The following is a 13408-nucleotide window of genomic DNA, read 5'->3' as shown; positions in this document are numbered from 1 at the left end:
CACTAACTATAACGGGGGAATTTCATTGGTTTTTTATCAGTAAAATTTCCGCTAACTAGAACGTGTGTGAAACCTATGGTTTTTTCAGTGAATTTGTACGGTTTTTTAAATGCTAAGTTACTTTACGCCAGTCGTGGCGTGCGCGCCCACTTAACGCAGTTCGTTCCGTGCCCACGTTACGCTAGATGGGCCATGTACGCACGATGCGCTTCTCGCTCCGTGCGCACATGGAGGACATATGATGCGCTTCGTTGTGAAAGGTAATATTTTAATTTTTCATATCTGTAATATGCCATGCACAAATGGTGCACTTCGGGCACCATTTGCACATGGGGTGGGGAGAGTATGGATAATTTTTTTTTTTTTTAATAATTTTTACCGTACGGTAAGCGTAATCGGCGAAATTATCGAAAAAATTAAAATTCCGTTTTTGGCCTTGGGGGATCTTTGGGGACTCCCTCAACGTGGCTAGGTGCTTAGGAGCTGTCTAAACAGCCCCTTTACATGTTTTTGTCCTTTGTTTTTTAATCCACACTGAGTGCGAGAGAGAAAATGGCGGCCGCCGCTTCCTGGTTTCGACCGATTCGAATGTTTACTAAGATCTAACAGCCAATCAGAATCGCGCTCGCGCACGTCACCGTACGGGTACGGTAAGCGCACCGTAAGCTGGCTCAGATATATATATTGATTTAAAGGCTATTTTCTCAGAATCTACTGAACAGATTTACACCAAACCTACAAAAGGCACTTCCTTGACCTGTAGACTACCTCTCTGCCAAATTTCAAGGAACTCTGTTCAGCCGTTCGGGCTGTAGCTGTATCTAAAGGTCCTATGGAAAAATGCATGGGAAAAACGCATTTTGGGACCCCCCTTTTATCTCAGCCCCCGCTTGACGAATCCCCCCGAGACTTTCAGGGTAGGAGCGGAGCGTAGCGCCCCACCTATTTTGAAATATTCGCGAGGATTCGTCGACCGGCGCAAAAGTTATTCAAAATAGAATGTTGCGGGTTTCCTATGGAAACAGGGTCCTAACTAGAACTACCTACTGGCGACCGCCAGTAGGTAATATATATATATATATATATATCTATATATATATATCTTATTGCTTTTTATGTACCGTGGGACTTCGACAACAGGGAATATTCAAGCATGTGAATCTATGAAAGACACCAATACTGGAGAACCACAGTTTACAGGTAAGTAACATTTGTTCTTATGGAATAAAAGGCCTGGCGTAAGTTCAATGCCAGACAAACCCGCCTCTTGATATTCCGCGGGGGTTGCCATCATAATAGAATGTAAGTGTCTGGTATTTACGGATATACTGCGAGCCGTTAAGAACCCGCATTGCTCCCTATGTATGAGGGTATTTAAATACAGCTGTATGCGGTTTGTAAGAGCTTTGCTCAGGATTTTATATTCAGTTGCAATTGGGATAGAAGCCGATAATTGGAGTGCTGTCTCGTCCTGGCTTAAGGAGTGAGACAACCAGTGCCTGCATGGTGGAACGTGGTAAATGGCCATTATCCGGGTCCGCCCTATATACTTCCTCCAATTTAGGGACCAGGACGTCCGAATATGTTTCAAAGAATTCTATAGGTAGGCCATCTAGGCCAGGCGCTTTGTTATGGTTGAGGCCTTTGATCGCAGCTCGGATTTCATGCTGGGTGATAGGGACGGATAATGCCTTCTGTGTGTCCGCCGATAAAGAGGGAATTGTTTAATCCTGGAAGAATGCTTCCATCGATGTGACATTATTATGTACTGGTGCAGCATAGAGTTTAATAAAGTAATTACAAAAGGCCTCATTTATCTCGAGCTGTGTGTGGACTAGTCCTTTGTGCGGTATATGGACATGTGCGATGGTTGCCGGTGCTGGTCTGTCTTGTACTATGCAGGCCAACAATGTCTTAGACTTGTCTGCCACAGTGTGCTTCCGTTGTGTGAAAGCCCTGTAATCAATGACCCGAAGGGATTCTAAAGTCTGTGTGGCTGATGCGGGCGTGCTGCATGGATTCCTGCTTTTCTGGGTCCGACACCGCCTCAGTTTCTAAGGCAGTCATGAGATTTTCTATACTAACCAGGCGTTTATGTACCTCTTGTCGGGCTCCCACTACCTGTCCAATTGCAGAACCCCTCACCACCACTTTGAGTGCGTCCCAATCTATTAGGTTGGAGGAAGCTGTATTCCAATTTTCAGACATGTAATTATTAATGGTGGTAGATAGAGCGGTGCGGAACGGGGCGTCCTCCTATAACTGGGGCCACAACCTCCAGGTGGGCATCGAAGTCGGCATTCGTCCCCAAGTGAGTGTAAGTTCCAGTGGGTTGTGGTCCGAGAAGGTCCGTGCTAGGTAAGTGGAGTGGTTGATATGTGTAGCAATGGTGTTGGAGCATAAAAACCTATTCTGGTGTGGAGACAATGGACAGGTGAGTAAAAGGAATATTCTCTGTGTGTAGGGTGCATCAATCTCCATACATTAGCCAGACCCCATACATCCAGCCAAGTGTTCAGTAGGTCAGCTTGCCGGCAGGCACCAATGCCACGCAATGGGGGGTGGGACCTCTCCAGATCCACCTCCAATAGTGTTGCAGCCCCCTCCTAGGATCCAGGGGATCGTATCTCACCCAGTCAACGCCACACCCAGACGGTGGCAAAATTTGTCCTGTTCGAAGTTTGGTGCAAATATACTACTCAAAGCCACAGGCAGGCCGTCAAGGGTACCCTTCAGCAAAATATATCTACCCTGATCATCTATGCGGCGATCTATTTCAGTAAATGGGACCCCATGCAGAATCCAGATGGTTGCTCCTCTGGGGAAAGCTGAGTAATTAGTGGAGTGAATATGGCCTCTCCATTTTTGATGGGTTTTAAAAGCCTCCGAATCAGTAAGGTGCGCTTCTTGAAGGAAGACAATATGGGCTTTACGCCTAAGCAGGTAAGCGTGGATTCGGTGTCTTTTCTGTACAGCCCTCATCCCCTGTACGTTCCTGGTCAGCAGATTGTAAGAGCCTACTGTGGTGCAATTACTAGGCATAAGTTGGTATGGTAGCGGGAGCTCCTCATAACTCGGAGCCAATTAACTATCCCTGACCAGGAGTACCCTTTACCCTGAAAACAAACAATACTTGGCTCAGCCAGCAAACTATGCTGGGCCCAACAACATTCCCAAACATACAAATAACACAACGGTGCATACGCTTAGTGGGGGGTTGCTGCCACCGTCCATAGAGTGGGTAGTACTAATGCAAAGTCCCAGTAGCTCAACGGAGCCCAGGGGGGTCTACATAAACTTAAACTTATCCTGACTGTACCAAGGCAATGCTTATGAAACAGCTGCTAAGGTAGTCTCTATCGCATTATCAGTCCAGCTGTGTGCTACAGAGTGACTGAATAGAGAGCTAGCACAATGAGGCAGGTATATCTAGATCAACAGCTAAGACCCTAGGACTGCAAAGGATACTATTGGCACTAACATTTCTGCTATGTCATATACTGTGCTTTAACGTGGATTTAGGTATTGTATTAGTTATCTACTAGGTCATCCATGGTCTGAGGCGTTACTGAGGAAAACAAGGTAGTGCTGCAGTCTGAGTCCGACTGGGTCTTGCTGTGAGTATCCCTGAAGGATCCGGCCAGGGCCTCTACCCTGTCCGCCCGCTGTTGGTCTCGGGTCGGACCAGTGCGGGTGTTGTTCTGTGTGCTCTTTCGGCTATGGCGGTACCCGTGTCTCTGAGGTTTGGTGGGGCCCTGGCTTGTTAAGTCTGATAATCCACTTTGACTTGATTCCAAGTTCATTACTTCCAGCCATTCCTCTGCGTCATTCGGGCTATCGAAGACGTAGGTTTTCCTGTCATGAAAAATCCGCAGCCTTGGCGCCTTCGCTACGCTCTGGAAGGCCTATGACGCGTATGTTATTGCGCCTGTTTCTGCCTTCAGTGTCCTCCACCCTGTCTTGGAGGCCACTGACCTGTTGTAGTTGCTTTATGTGCGTAGCATTTTCAGTGACTCGAGGTTCCACACTTGTTAGAGTTCTTCCATATTACTGGACTGTCCAAGCGAACTTTCCATGATCTGCTCTGAGCAGGGTAAGACCGGACTTAAGAGTCCCGATTTGCTGTTCGATTGCTTGTCTGGATTCCCTGACTTCTTTTAAAATCAGGTCTAGTTTGTCGGGAGTGCTCTCTGTGGACGGAGGTGTGCTGAGGGTTGCGGACATTCCGACGCCACCCCCTGTATTTAGATGGCCATCCAGTACTTTCCCCTTGACTCTTCCCATGATGACCGTCGACTGTGGTTGGGGAGGACTCTCGCCCGCAGAGCCCAGAGGCTTTTCTCCTCAGTGCAGTACCCACTGTGGGGACCTGATCTATGAGATGGGCTCCAGGAGGCTCATGGAAGCCAGCCGTGACTCCCCATGCCTTACTTTCCAGGCCGTATCCGTTTACTTCAGCGTGAGAGTGCTTTGGGTGAGGACAGGGGGTCTGGGCAGCTCTCTCTCTCTGTTTCAGCGCACCGCCTCAGTGCTCCTCAGGCTCAGGTTCCAGGAAGGCCCGTTTTGGCAGACCGCATCAATGTTAAGGGGGGGGCCGCCCCCGCAGGGCCAGACGTGGGCTGCGGCAACCCACCCGCCGTCGTTCTAGGGTATAGGGAACCGCACCTTTATTGTACTTCGTGTCTATCGGGTCAGCGTTAGCGGTATCCTGGTTCGGAAGTCGCACAGGCAAGGCCGGGTGGGACCAAGCAACCGCGGCGTTGTGGTGGACACCGCCCCGAACCTCCACCCCAGGGCAGGGGTATAAGCCGGCGGGATGAGTACAAGGCCACGCTCCTCATGCCGTATACTTACAGCGCGGGAGGGGCCAAACCAGCTTCGACGTCCCTCAGCCCCCGGCACGGCCCCCCGCACTTCCCACTTGTTCTCTGATCAGTTTGCAACGGGCCAACCTGTTCACTCGAGGAGGCTCGTCTTGGCAGTCCACGGCCCAGTATGGTGTCCGTAGTCGGCGCAGGTCAGCAGCCGAGCGGATTTAGGCACGTTGCATGATGTAGCTTACTACGGTTCAGGCCATTGGGTGGGAGGCAGGGGACGCCGCACTCCAGCGCGGCGCCGCAGTGTCCGCGGTCGCAGGTGCGTGCAGAAATTTCCGGCGTCGCTGCGGCTCACTGGTCCAAATCGGGATGAGCACTGCACCGGACTGTAAGCGTTATATTTCTGTCGTTCAGGCGGCAACCACAGCCCTCAATCTGGCGATTGCGCAGGATTACCCCAGGGTTCGGAGCCTCACCAGAACACGTCCGCCATTTTAGGCGGCTAGCCACGCACCCCTAGAACAGAAGATACTTTATTGCAGTAAAATGTTTTGCAATGCCGCAGTTTCAATATAAAAAGTGGACGCTGGCTTTTTTTTAAACCGTTTAATGTGAATCTATGGCAGGAAAACAATCCTGCAATTTGACAGGTAAGTACAGAACTTACAAATCCAGTGTTTAGGTTTTAGGATCAACACTGGGCAAGGGTCAAGCACAGAGACTGCACCACTAAAGGCACTAGAACAGCCGGGTGCAGAGGTCCAATTCGGAGTCCCAGTGTTAATAAATCGAAACTGGGGGCACGAAAAGAGGTGCTGTTTGAAGATGGGTAAAAACAGAGTTGGGTTCAACCTCTGGGGAGTTGGATCAGCAGGGGGGGGGGGGGAGGGAGACACGGGGCAGCACCAAACACACACCCTCAGCCGACACAAAGGCGGGTGCAGAGTGCCAACACAGCATCGGGAGCCCAGTACAAATCAATGGAGAACGACAGTCTCAAACAAAGGCTTACGGTTCGGACCAGGAAGCTGGGAACCAGTGGCTTTGCAGGTAAGTTGGGATGCTGAAGAACTCCGAGACACCGGTTGAGCTCCCCAAGGCCTGGGAGTACATCTGCAGGGGTATTTTTGGATGTTAGAAAAGTCTTACTGGAGCCATTTTCTGTTGGGTGACCCTTCGTTTTGAGGCTGCAGGCATTGTCGTAGAGTCCAGGAGAGGTTACTCTGGGCTGGAGTCGGAGGTCAGTACTGCTGGGGAACCTTCTTGGTATTGGTCGGCCACTTGGCCTCAAATGTCCGGTGCAGAGGTGGGTCTGGAGGTTTGGTTGTGTGGTTCAGTAGGGCACTGGAGCGCTTGGTTGTTGGATTCTTTATGGACTGGGCCGCTGTCCTCGGGAGTGCTTGGTCTTTAGGGAAGGCAGGTAGCCCTCCAAGGGTACTGGATGGGGCAGGGACCACAGGACGAGATGTTTTTTGGAGCAGGCTTCCTCGAGGGCTGCAGACAAGCCAGTAGGGCTGGCGCCAAGTCACTTGTCGTCTGGAGTCTTCACTGCTGGTATGGCTCTTCAGTCCTCCTTTTGGTCACCAGGAATCGGAGGAATAAGGTTCAAGGGAGCCACATAATCAATTTAGGGGCATTACAGGGGCTGAAAGGTAGTAGCCAGTGGGCTACTTACCTTTAAGGTGACTACACCCTTTTATGTTGACTCCCTCTGGGGAGGGAGCATACCCCCTATCATTATTGGCTAAAATCCTCCAAAGCAATATGCAGCATTTTCAAAGAAGGGGATCAAGTCCGGTCCGGACACGTTAAGGGTGGTCCTGGCTCAGAGGGGACATGCCTCTCCTGCTTACTAATTCTCCCACTGACCTTGCTGCCAAAAGTGGGGCTTGGTCGGGGGCAGGAGGGGTGAGCATCTCCACTTGCTGGAGAGGCCCTGACTAGCATACCAAAGGGCAGGAAGTCTTTGATGCTCACTGTACTTCAATGCTGTTCGTGCTTCGGGGTAGGTGTGAAGCACTTCTAACTGAAGCAGGCTTGGTTTCTGACCCATGAGAGCAAAAGACTCTCACCTCAGGGGGTCAGAAACATGTCTAGAAGTGGCAAGCTGGTGCAAACCAGTCAGGTACATTAGTGGTTTGGTAGATTTTCAGGAGGCACCTCTGAGGTGCCATCTGAGTGCATTTATTAATGTATCCAACACTGGCATCAGTGTGGGCCCATTAACCTGAGATGTTTGGTACCAAACATCGTGGGATTCGGAGAAGCCATCTTGGAGCTGTTGAACTCTTATTGACAAGCTCCCAGCTCATCTACTCCGATCAGCTCTTTCCCTTAAGTGGTATAGAAGAACTGGGAAACGTGTTTGGCTGGTTATGACTGTACTTACTCCATTCAAAACACGTCCTTTTGTTTGAATTACACAGGAAAAACTAATGTGAACCCAATTGAGTGAACTACTTCTGTATCAAGGGGAGGAAGACCATTTTTCTTATCCGGAGTTAACGTAGTTATGTTGTTTATTTCTTAAACCGGGTGCAACAGATATTGAAATATTAAAAAAAATATATATATATATATATATATATATATATATATATATATATATATATTACCTACTGGCGGTCGCCAGTAGGTAGTTATAGTTAGGACCACGTTTCCATAGGAAATCCGCAACATTCTATTTTGAATAACTTTGGCGCCGGTCGACGAATCCTCGCGAATTTTTCAAAATAGGTGGGGCGCTACGCTCCGCTCCTACCCTGAAAGTCTCGGGGGGATTCGTCAAGCGGGGGCTGAGATAAAGGGGGGGTCCCAAAACGCGTTTTTCCCATGCATTTTTCCATAGGACCTTTAGACAGGGCTACAGCCCGAACGGCTGAACAGAATTACTAGAAATTTGGCAGAGAGGTAGTCCTCAGGTCAAGGAAGTGCCTTTTGTAGGTTTGGTGTAAATCTGTTCAGTAGATTCTGAGAAAATAGCCTTTAAATCAATATATCTGAGCCAGCTTACGGTGCGCTTACGGTACGCTTACCGTACGCGTACGGTGGCGTGCGCGAGCGCGATTCTGATTGGCTCTTAGATCTTAGTAAACATTCGAATCGGCCGAAACCAGGAAGCGGTGGCCGCCATTTTCTCTCTCGCACTGAGAGTGATTTTTAAAATATAAAGCCCAAAAACATGTAAAGGGGCTGTTTAGACAACTCCCACACACATAGCCATGTTGAGGGAGTCCCCAAAGATCCCCCAAGGCCAAAAACGGAATTTTTATTTTTTTGGTAATTTCGCCGATTACGCTTACCGTACGCGTACGGTAAAAATTTATAAAAAAAAAAAAAAATTATCCACACTCTCTCCACCCCGTGTGCAATTTGCGCCCGAAGGGCACCAATTGTGCATGGCTTATTACAGATAAGATAAACTAAAATATTTAACAAAAAAATAATAAAAAAAAAAATTATCCACACTCTCTCCACCCCGTGTGCAAATGGTGCCCGAAGGGCACCATTTGTGCATGGCTTATAAAATATACGAAAAATTAAAATATTACCTTTCAAAACGAAGTGCATCATATGTCCTCCATGTGCGCACGGTGCGCGAAGCGCATCGTGCGTACATGGCCCATCTAGCGTAACGTGGGCACGCGGTGCGCGTAGCGCACCGCGTGCCCACCGTGCGTGCACGGCACTAACTGCGTAAAGTGGGCGCGCGGTGCGCGAAGCGCACCGTGCGCGCACGGAACGAACTGCGTTAAGTGGGCGCGCACGCCACGAATGGCGTAAAGTAACTTAGCATTTAAAAAACCGTACAAATTCACTGAAAAAACCATAGGTTACACACAGTTATAGTTAGGAATTAGCATTTAAAAAACCTTGCAAATTCACTGAAAAAACCATAGGTTTCACACATGTTATAGTTAGCGGAAATTTTACTATTAAAAAACCAATGAAATTCCCCCGTTATAGTTAGTGCAGGCAACTATAACTCACGCGACCGCAATCTTCTGCTGATGACATATGTGTCTTTATGAAAAAAAAATATTTGTAATATATGTATAGCTAAAAATGTATGGAAGAAGACATGGGCAAATAAGTGTCTAAATACAGTATTAGCATCAGCAGAGGATTGCGGTCGCGCGAGTTATAGTTGCCTGCACTAACTATAACGGGGGAATTTCATTGGTTTTTTATCAGTAAAATTTCCGCTAACTATAACATGTGTGAAACCTATGGTTTTTTCAGTGAATATATATATATATATATATATATATATATATATATATATATATACTCCTTGCATAGACTAGATTTGCAGCTTGGTTTGTCTAATCTGTCCCTTCTGTCCCCATCCCTCATTTACATTTTCATCTCCCAATATTGTCACAAAATCGGTACTATTTATTCAGACTTTTGTGCAATTGGGCAGCCACTCAAGCTGCCATTGTTGCATAATTTGAGTTTATCTTAATTCTATTATCCCAAAGATCTTGAAATGTAAACTGTGGGAAGAAGCTGCAACTCAAATAACCAGTGTAAATTACTGATAAATTCATCTTTCTGTTGTCATTTGTTTGAATGTGTACTGATGTATTTTAAGAAGACATTAAGAAATGTTATTCATAATGCTTTGTTTTTTTTTCTAGGCAAGAGGTTATAGAGCTGCTTTTATCAAACATCTTCTTAAAGGATAAAAATGACTCTGCTATTGTTAGTGCTATCCAGATATTACTGACTTTACTTGAGACCAGAAGACCAGCGTAAGTTTTTATTTTTCTTCCACTTTTTATAATTTGAAACACTACTGCAAAACCTATCCCGATTGCCAGCATGCCTCTTACAGCAGGCTTGTTGGAGGCCATGGCAGTTAGTTGTTTTGACTGTGGGGATTGAGTAAAGTTTAACGTTTGCTTAGTTTTATTTGCAGTTCATATCAACCAGAGCATGGGGAACAATGCTACAGCATGCTCCAAAGGCAAACAATAAAAAAATGGCTTGTCCTCAAACCCCTTTATATATACAAAGGGTAAAGCCCAACTTGGTTACTTGCATACAATTTTAAAACTGCTAATTCTGAAAGTAGACTTAAAAGTGACTGGAAAGGAAACAGTCTATGACACACTTGTAATGTGTGAGGAATCTTGCATTCCAAATCTGATCCTAAGCAAGATGACGCTTCTTAGCAAGAGGAAAAACTTGGGAAAGCCCATCAGTGTCTTAAATAGCTTAGTTCTTTTAAGAGCAAGATGTTGCTAGAATAGCTGTATGTTGTCTCTTAAGATGATCAAAAGCTAAATGTTAAGTGAAAAGGGCTAGATCCCATCACTTAAATCTTACTTGAGACGCCCTGTGGATGTTAAACTCCATTACACATTCAAACATGGAAACTGGAGTCCTAGCTAGATGAAGAAATGAGTTAGACAGGTTGCGTAAGAAACTGCACAAAGTGAATGACTGGTCCTTTTTTAGATCTCGCCTACGCAGCGTGCTAGCGCTGCTTAGGAGGGACCTCTTGGAATCGCTCTGTACTTTCTTGGAAACTCGTGCATGTTTTGCACTGTTTCCAATGAGTACTCGTACATGCAGAGCGTTTGCCTTGCGGGAGCGAGCAGCGACGCCATCTGTTTGCAATTTTCGCGCCTGCCTCTGCTTGCTCCCGCAAGGCAAACGCTCTGCATGCATGAGTACTCTAACTTTCGCGGCCGGGAGGCATCGCTTGTTGTTGTTTTGCATACGTGTGCTGTGAGCAGCTCTGAGAGGCCCCAACAGGATCCAATCAGAGTGTACTACCAAGGGGTCAGTGAGGTCGCTACTCTTATTGGTCGCTTCTGCGGACCAGGCTCATTCATACCAAAACACGCAAGGCACTATATTAGTGAACCAAATGATCTGCCACCAATCACTTTGCAGCCTTGGTGTATTTTTTGTGTGCATTTTAAGCAGTGCGAATTTAACCCGAAGTAACCAGAGCTCTTTACGTGAGCACCACTTACATTACACAATGGGAGATTCTTTGTAGGCTCACAGAGATTAAAATAATGTGCCTAAAATTACAGGATTCTGAGCTGACGCGAAGATTCAAACCTAGCTTTCCGTTTCCAAAGTCGGCAACTCTGGTCGTTTCCCCACATCTGCTCCTTAATAGCCTAATGAATCCCGCGAGTCGAAGTCCAGCTGAGCGTTAGTTCATCCACTAGAACTAACAAACCTGGAAACAATAATGGGTAAATTAACGGACCAGGATTTAAGGTGCGTTTTTGTCGGCATTGAGCCATCTGGTAACTTTAACTTTTTTTTTTTTGCACTCTGTGCTGTGAGCAACTGAGAGGCCCCAACATGATCCAATCGGAGCGTACGACCAAGGGGTCAGTGAGTTCGCTACTCTTATTGGCCACTTCTGCGGACCAGGCTCATTCAAGCCAAAACCCGCAAGGCACTCCTCTTTTATTCATTTATTTTTAAACAAGTTTATCTTTCACGCTTCTTAGAAACATGATATACAGTCGAGTTCTTGGAAAGTGGTGCCCCGCTGGGGATTTCTTTGACTTAAAGGGGAAACGCCAGGCAGGTGTAAACATTCCATAGTATTCGAGTGTTATTTTTCTCTTCTGGCAGCTCCTACGCCTTTTAGTCAAAACTTTTGCTGGCACCTCTTAGCTTCTCTATTCGATGGACTAAATTCCTTGAAACCAGAGGCACCCCACTGTAAATACAATAAGCATTGGCAAAGCCAATAAAGTTGTCACCCTTTTGGTTTTGTAAATGCCTGAATAATCTGTCATGGTTCTTGTAAAGTTTTTTGAGGGGATAGTTGCTAAGCTGTCAACACCATTGGAAAAAAATAAAAAAACAATGACTGAAAGCAAAAATATTTTTGGTCTTAAAAAGCACACTGACATTGCAGTCCCTGGCAGTGAAGATAACTATTTTGTGTGTGTGTGCTCCTTTGAAAGAGCAGAATGCCATCACACCGTGAAGTTAGCCAGTGGCCGAAGTAGATTGAACTAGTGCCCCAAGCTGTGTGCTGTAAAGGCCTGAAGAACAAGCATTGGCATAGCCAATAGGTCTCGCCTTTGGGGCCTTATAAGTGGCAACAGTTGATGTTGTTGCACCAAGGATATTGTACTGGATAACTAAACACTTATAAGGTCCCAAAGGGGAGACCTATTGGCTATGCCAATGCTTGTTTTTTTTAATTTATTAACCAGGCATTCTTCCTTTCCTTCCAATTGGGTAATCTTTTCAATTCAGGATGTTTTACCTGCACCATAAAGGAAAGACCCCCACCCCGACTTCTCTTCACTCAGTGATTTGCATACCTTACACACATCGGTAGTGCTGGTATAATTTGACCAGAAACATGCAAGATTGTGCCCACAGTGCACTGCTTTAAGCAGTATTCTGCCTGAACGCACCCTAAGCTCCACACACACCTTGGCAGCTGGACCAAAAGACCCTCTTAGCATCCATGTCTGAGGTATCTTTTGCTACATGAAAAAGTGATCTCCGGTTTTGCAGCAAGAAACTTAGTTTCTCCAGGCTTTTCCTCTTTTGTCAGTCCATTTTGGGGAAGAGGATATTGCCGCATCTACAGGAACAGCGTGGAGTGTCCTATGGCAGAGACAAGATTGCTGAATATTCACAAAGCACCCACACCTTCGTCCAACACAATCACTTAAGTATATCAGTATAAAGGTAAACGTGTATGTAACATCCCCTCTTTGTGCACTTTGCTCTTCAGCAGGGAGTATCCAAGTCTAATCGTAATTGATGAATGAGATAATGAAACATAACTGGGTACCAAAAGGATACAAAGGTCCTCTGGTTTATGGTACTGAATTGCTATGGTTATTCTCTTTCGTATAGGAACATGTATTAATATGAAAGTTATGAATTGCACCAAAACAACGTTTCAATTCTTCTCATCAATCCTCAAATAATGCCATAATTAACAATCCTTTAATACATTTCAGACCCTAAATGATCCTCTTTCAGGAGGTACTTTTGGATTTTCTATGGATAGTAGTACTTCAAACCCTTCAACAAGAACACTTGCAAAATAATTGCATGCTAATCAAATCTTAGTAATATGCTTGTTTTCATAAAAGGTTGTATGTTTGAGAAAGAAAACATTTCTTATAAACATTAGCAGAATCCTGCAAAGAAAACATTAATTTACAGTCCTGTATTGTTAAAATAGTGTTCATCATGCCAGCCCAGTCCATAAAGTGTGACATAATACAATATGTAATACAAAATCTCTTGTTTAAAAATTCATTTTCTCAGTCTTCTGTATAATTTATTATACCATCAGAAATAAAACAAATGCAACTGTCTGTGAATATGCTGTGAGTGTCCCCCCCCCCCCCCCCCCCCCAGACTAAGATTGTTCTCTTTGTGGCATAGTTGGGTATGGAGGGTGGGTTCCGGGTGGGAGGTGGGGTAATGGGTCAGTTGAGCGGACAACGCCCCCTTGGGCACAATAGGTCGGAGGCTAGGAATGTAATGCTCAACACTGTGATAAACTGGTGGCCTCCTTAGTTGTATTGCGTCATTCTTGATAAGCTTCGTAGACAACGCCACGATTGGCACAG

At 46.0% G+C, this 13408-nt stretch overlaps 1 protein-coding gene across 25 annotated transcripts in view; it reads left to right on the top strand.

The window, feature by feature from the left end:
• Positions 1 to 13408, top strand: part of PPP6R3 (protein phosphatase 6 regulatory subunit 3) — a 1519855-nt gene that overhangs the window by 422292 nt on the left and 1084155 nt on the right. For all 25 annotated transcript variants that reach the window (XR_014978878.1, XR_014978880.1, XR_014978879.1 and 22 more), the window contains one exon: positions 9461 to 9574. Coding sequence is in view for 20 of the 25 variants with exons in the window: in XM_085644788.1 (XP_085500914.1) it covers positions 9461 to 9574 (114 nt within the window). In the remaining 5 variants the exon portion in view is untranslated. The remainder of the gene's footprint in view (positions 1 to 9460; positions 9575 to 13408) is intronic.

Source organism: Triturus cristatus, chromosome 3_1, assembly GCF_964204655.1.
Source record: "Triturus cristatus chromosome 3_1, aTriCri1.1, whole genome shotgun sequence".
NCBI classification, from domain to species: Eukaryota; Metazoa; Chordata; class Amphibia; order Caudata; family Salamandridae; genus Triturus; species Triturus cristatus.
This window is presented reverse-complemented; position numbering and strand designations above follow the sequence as displayed.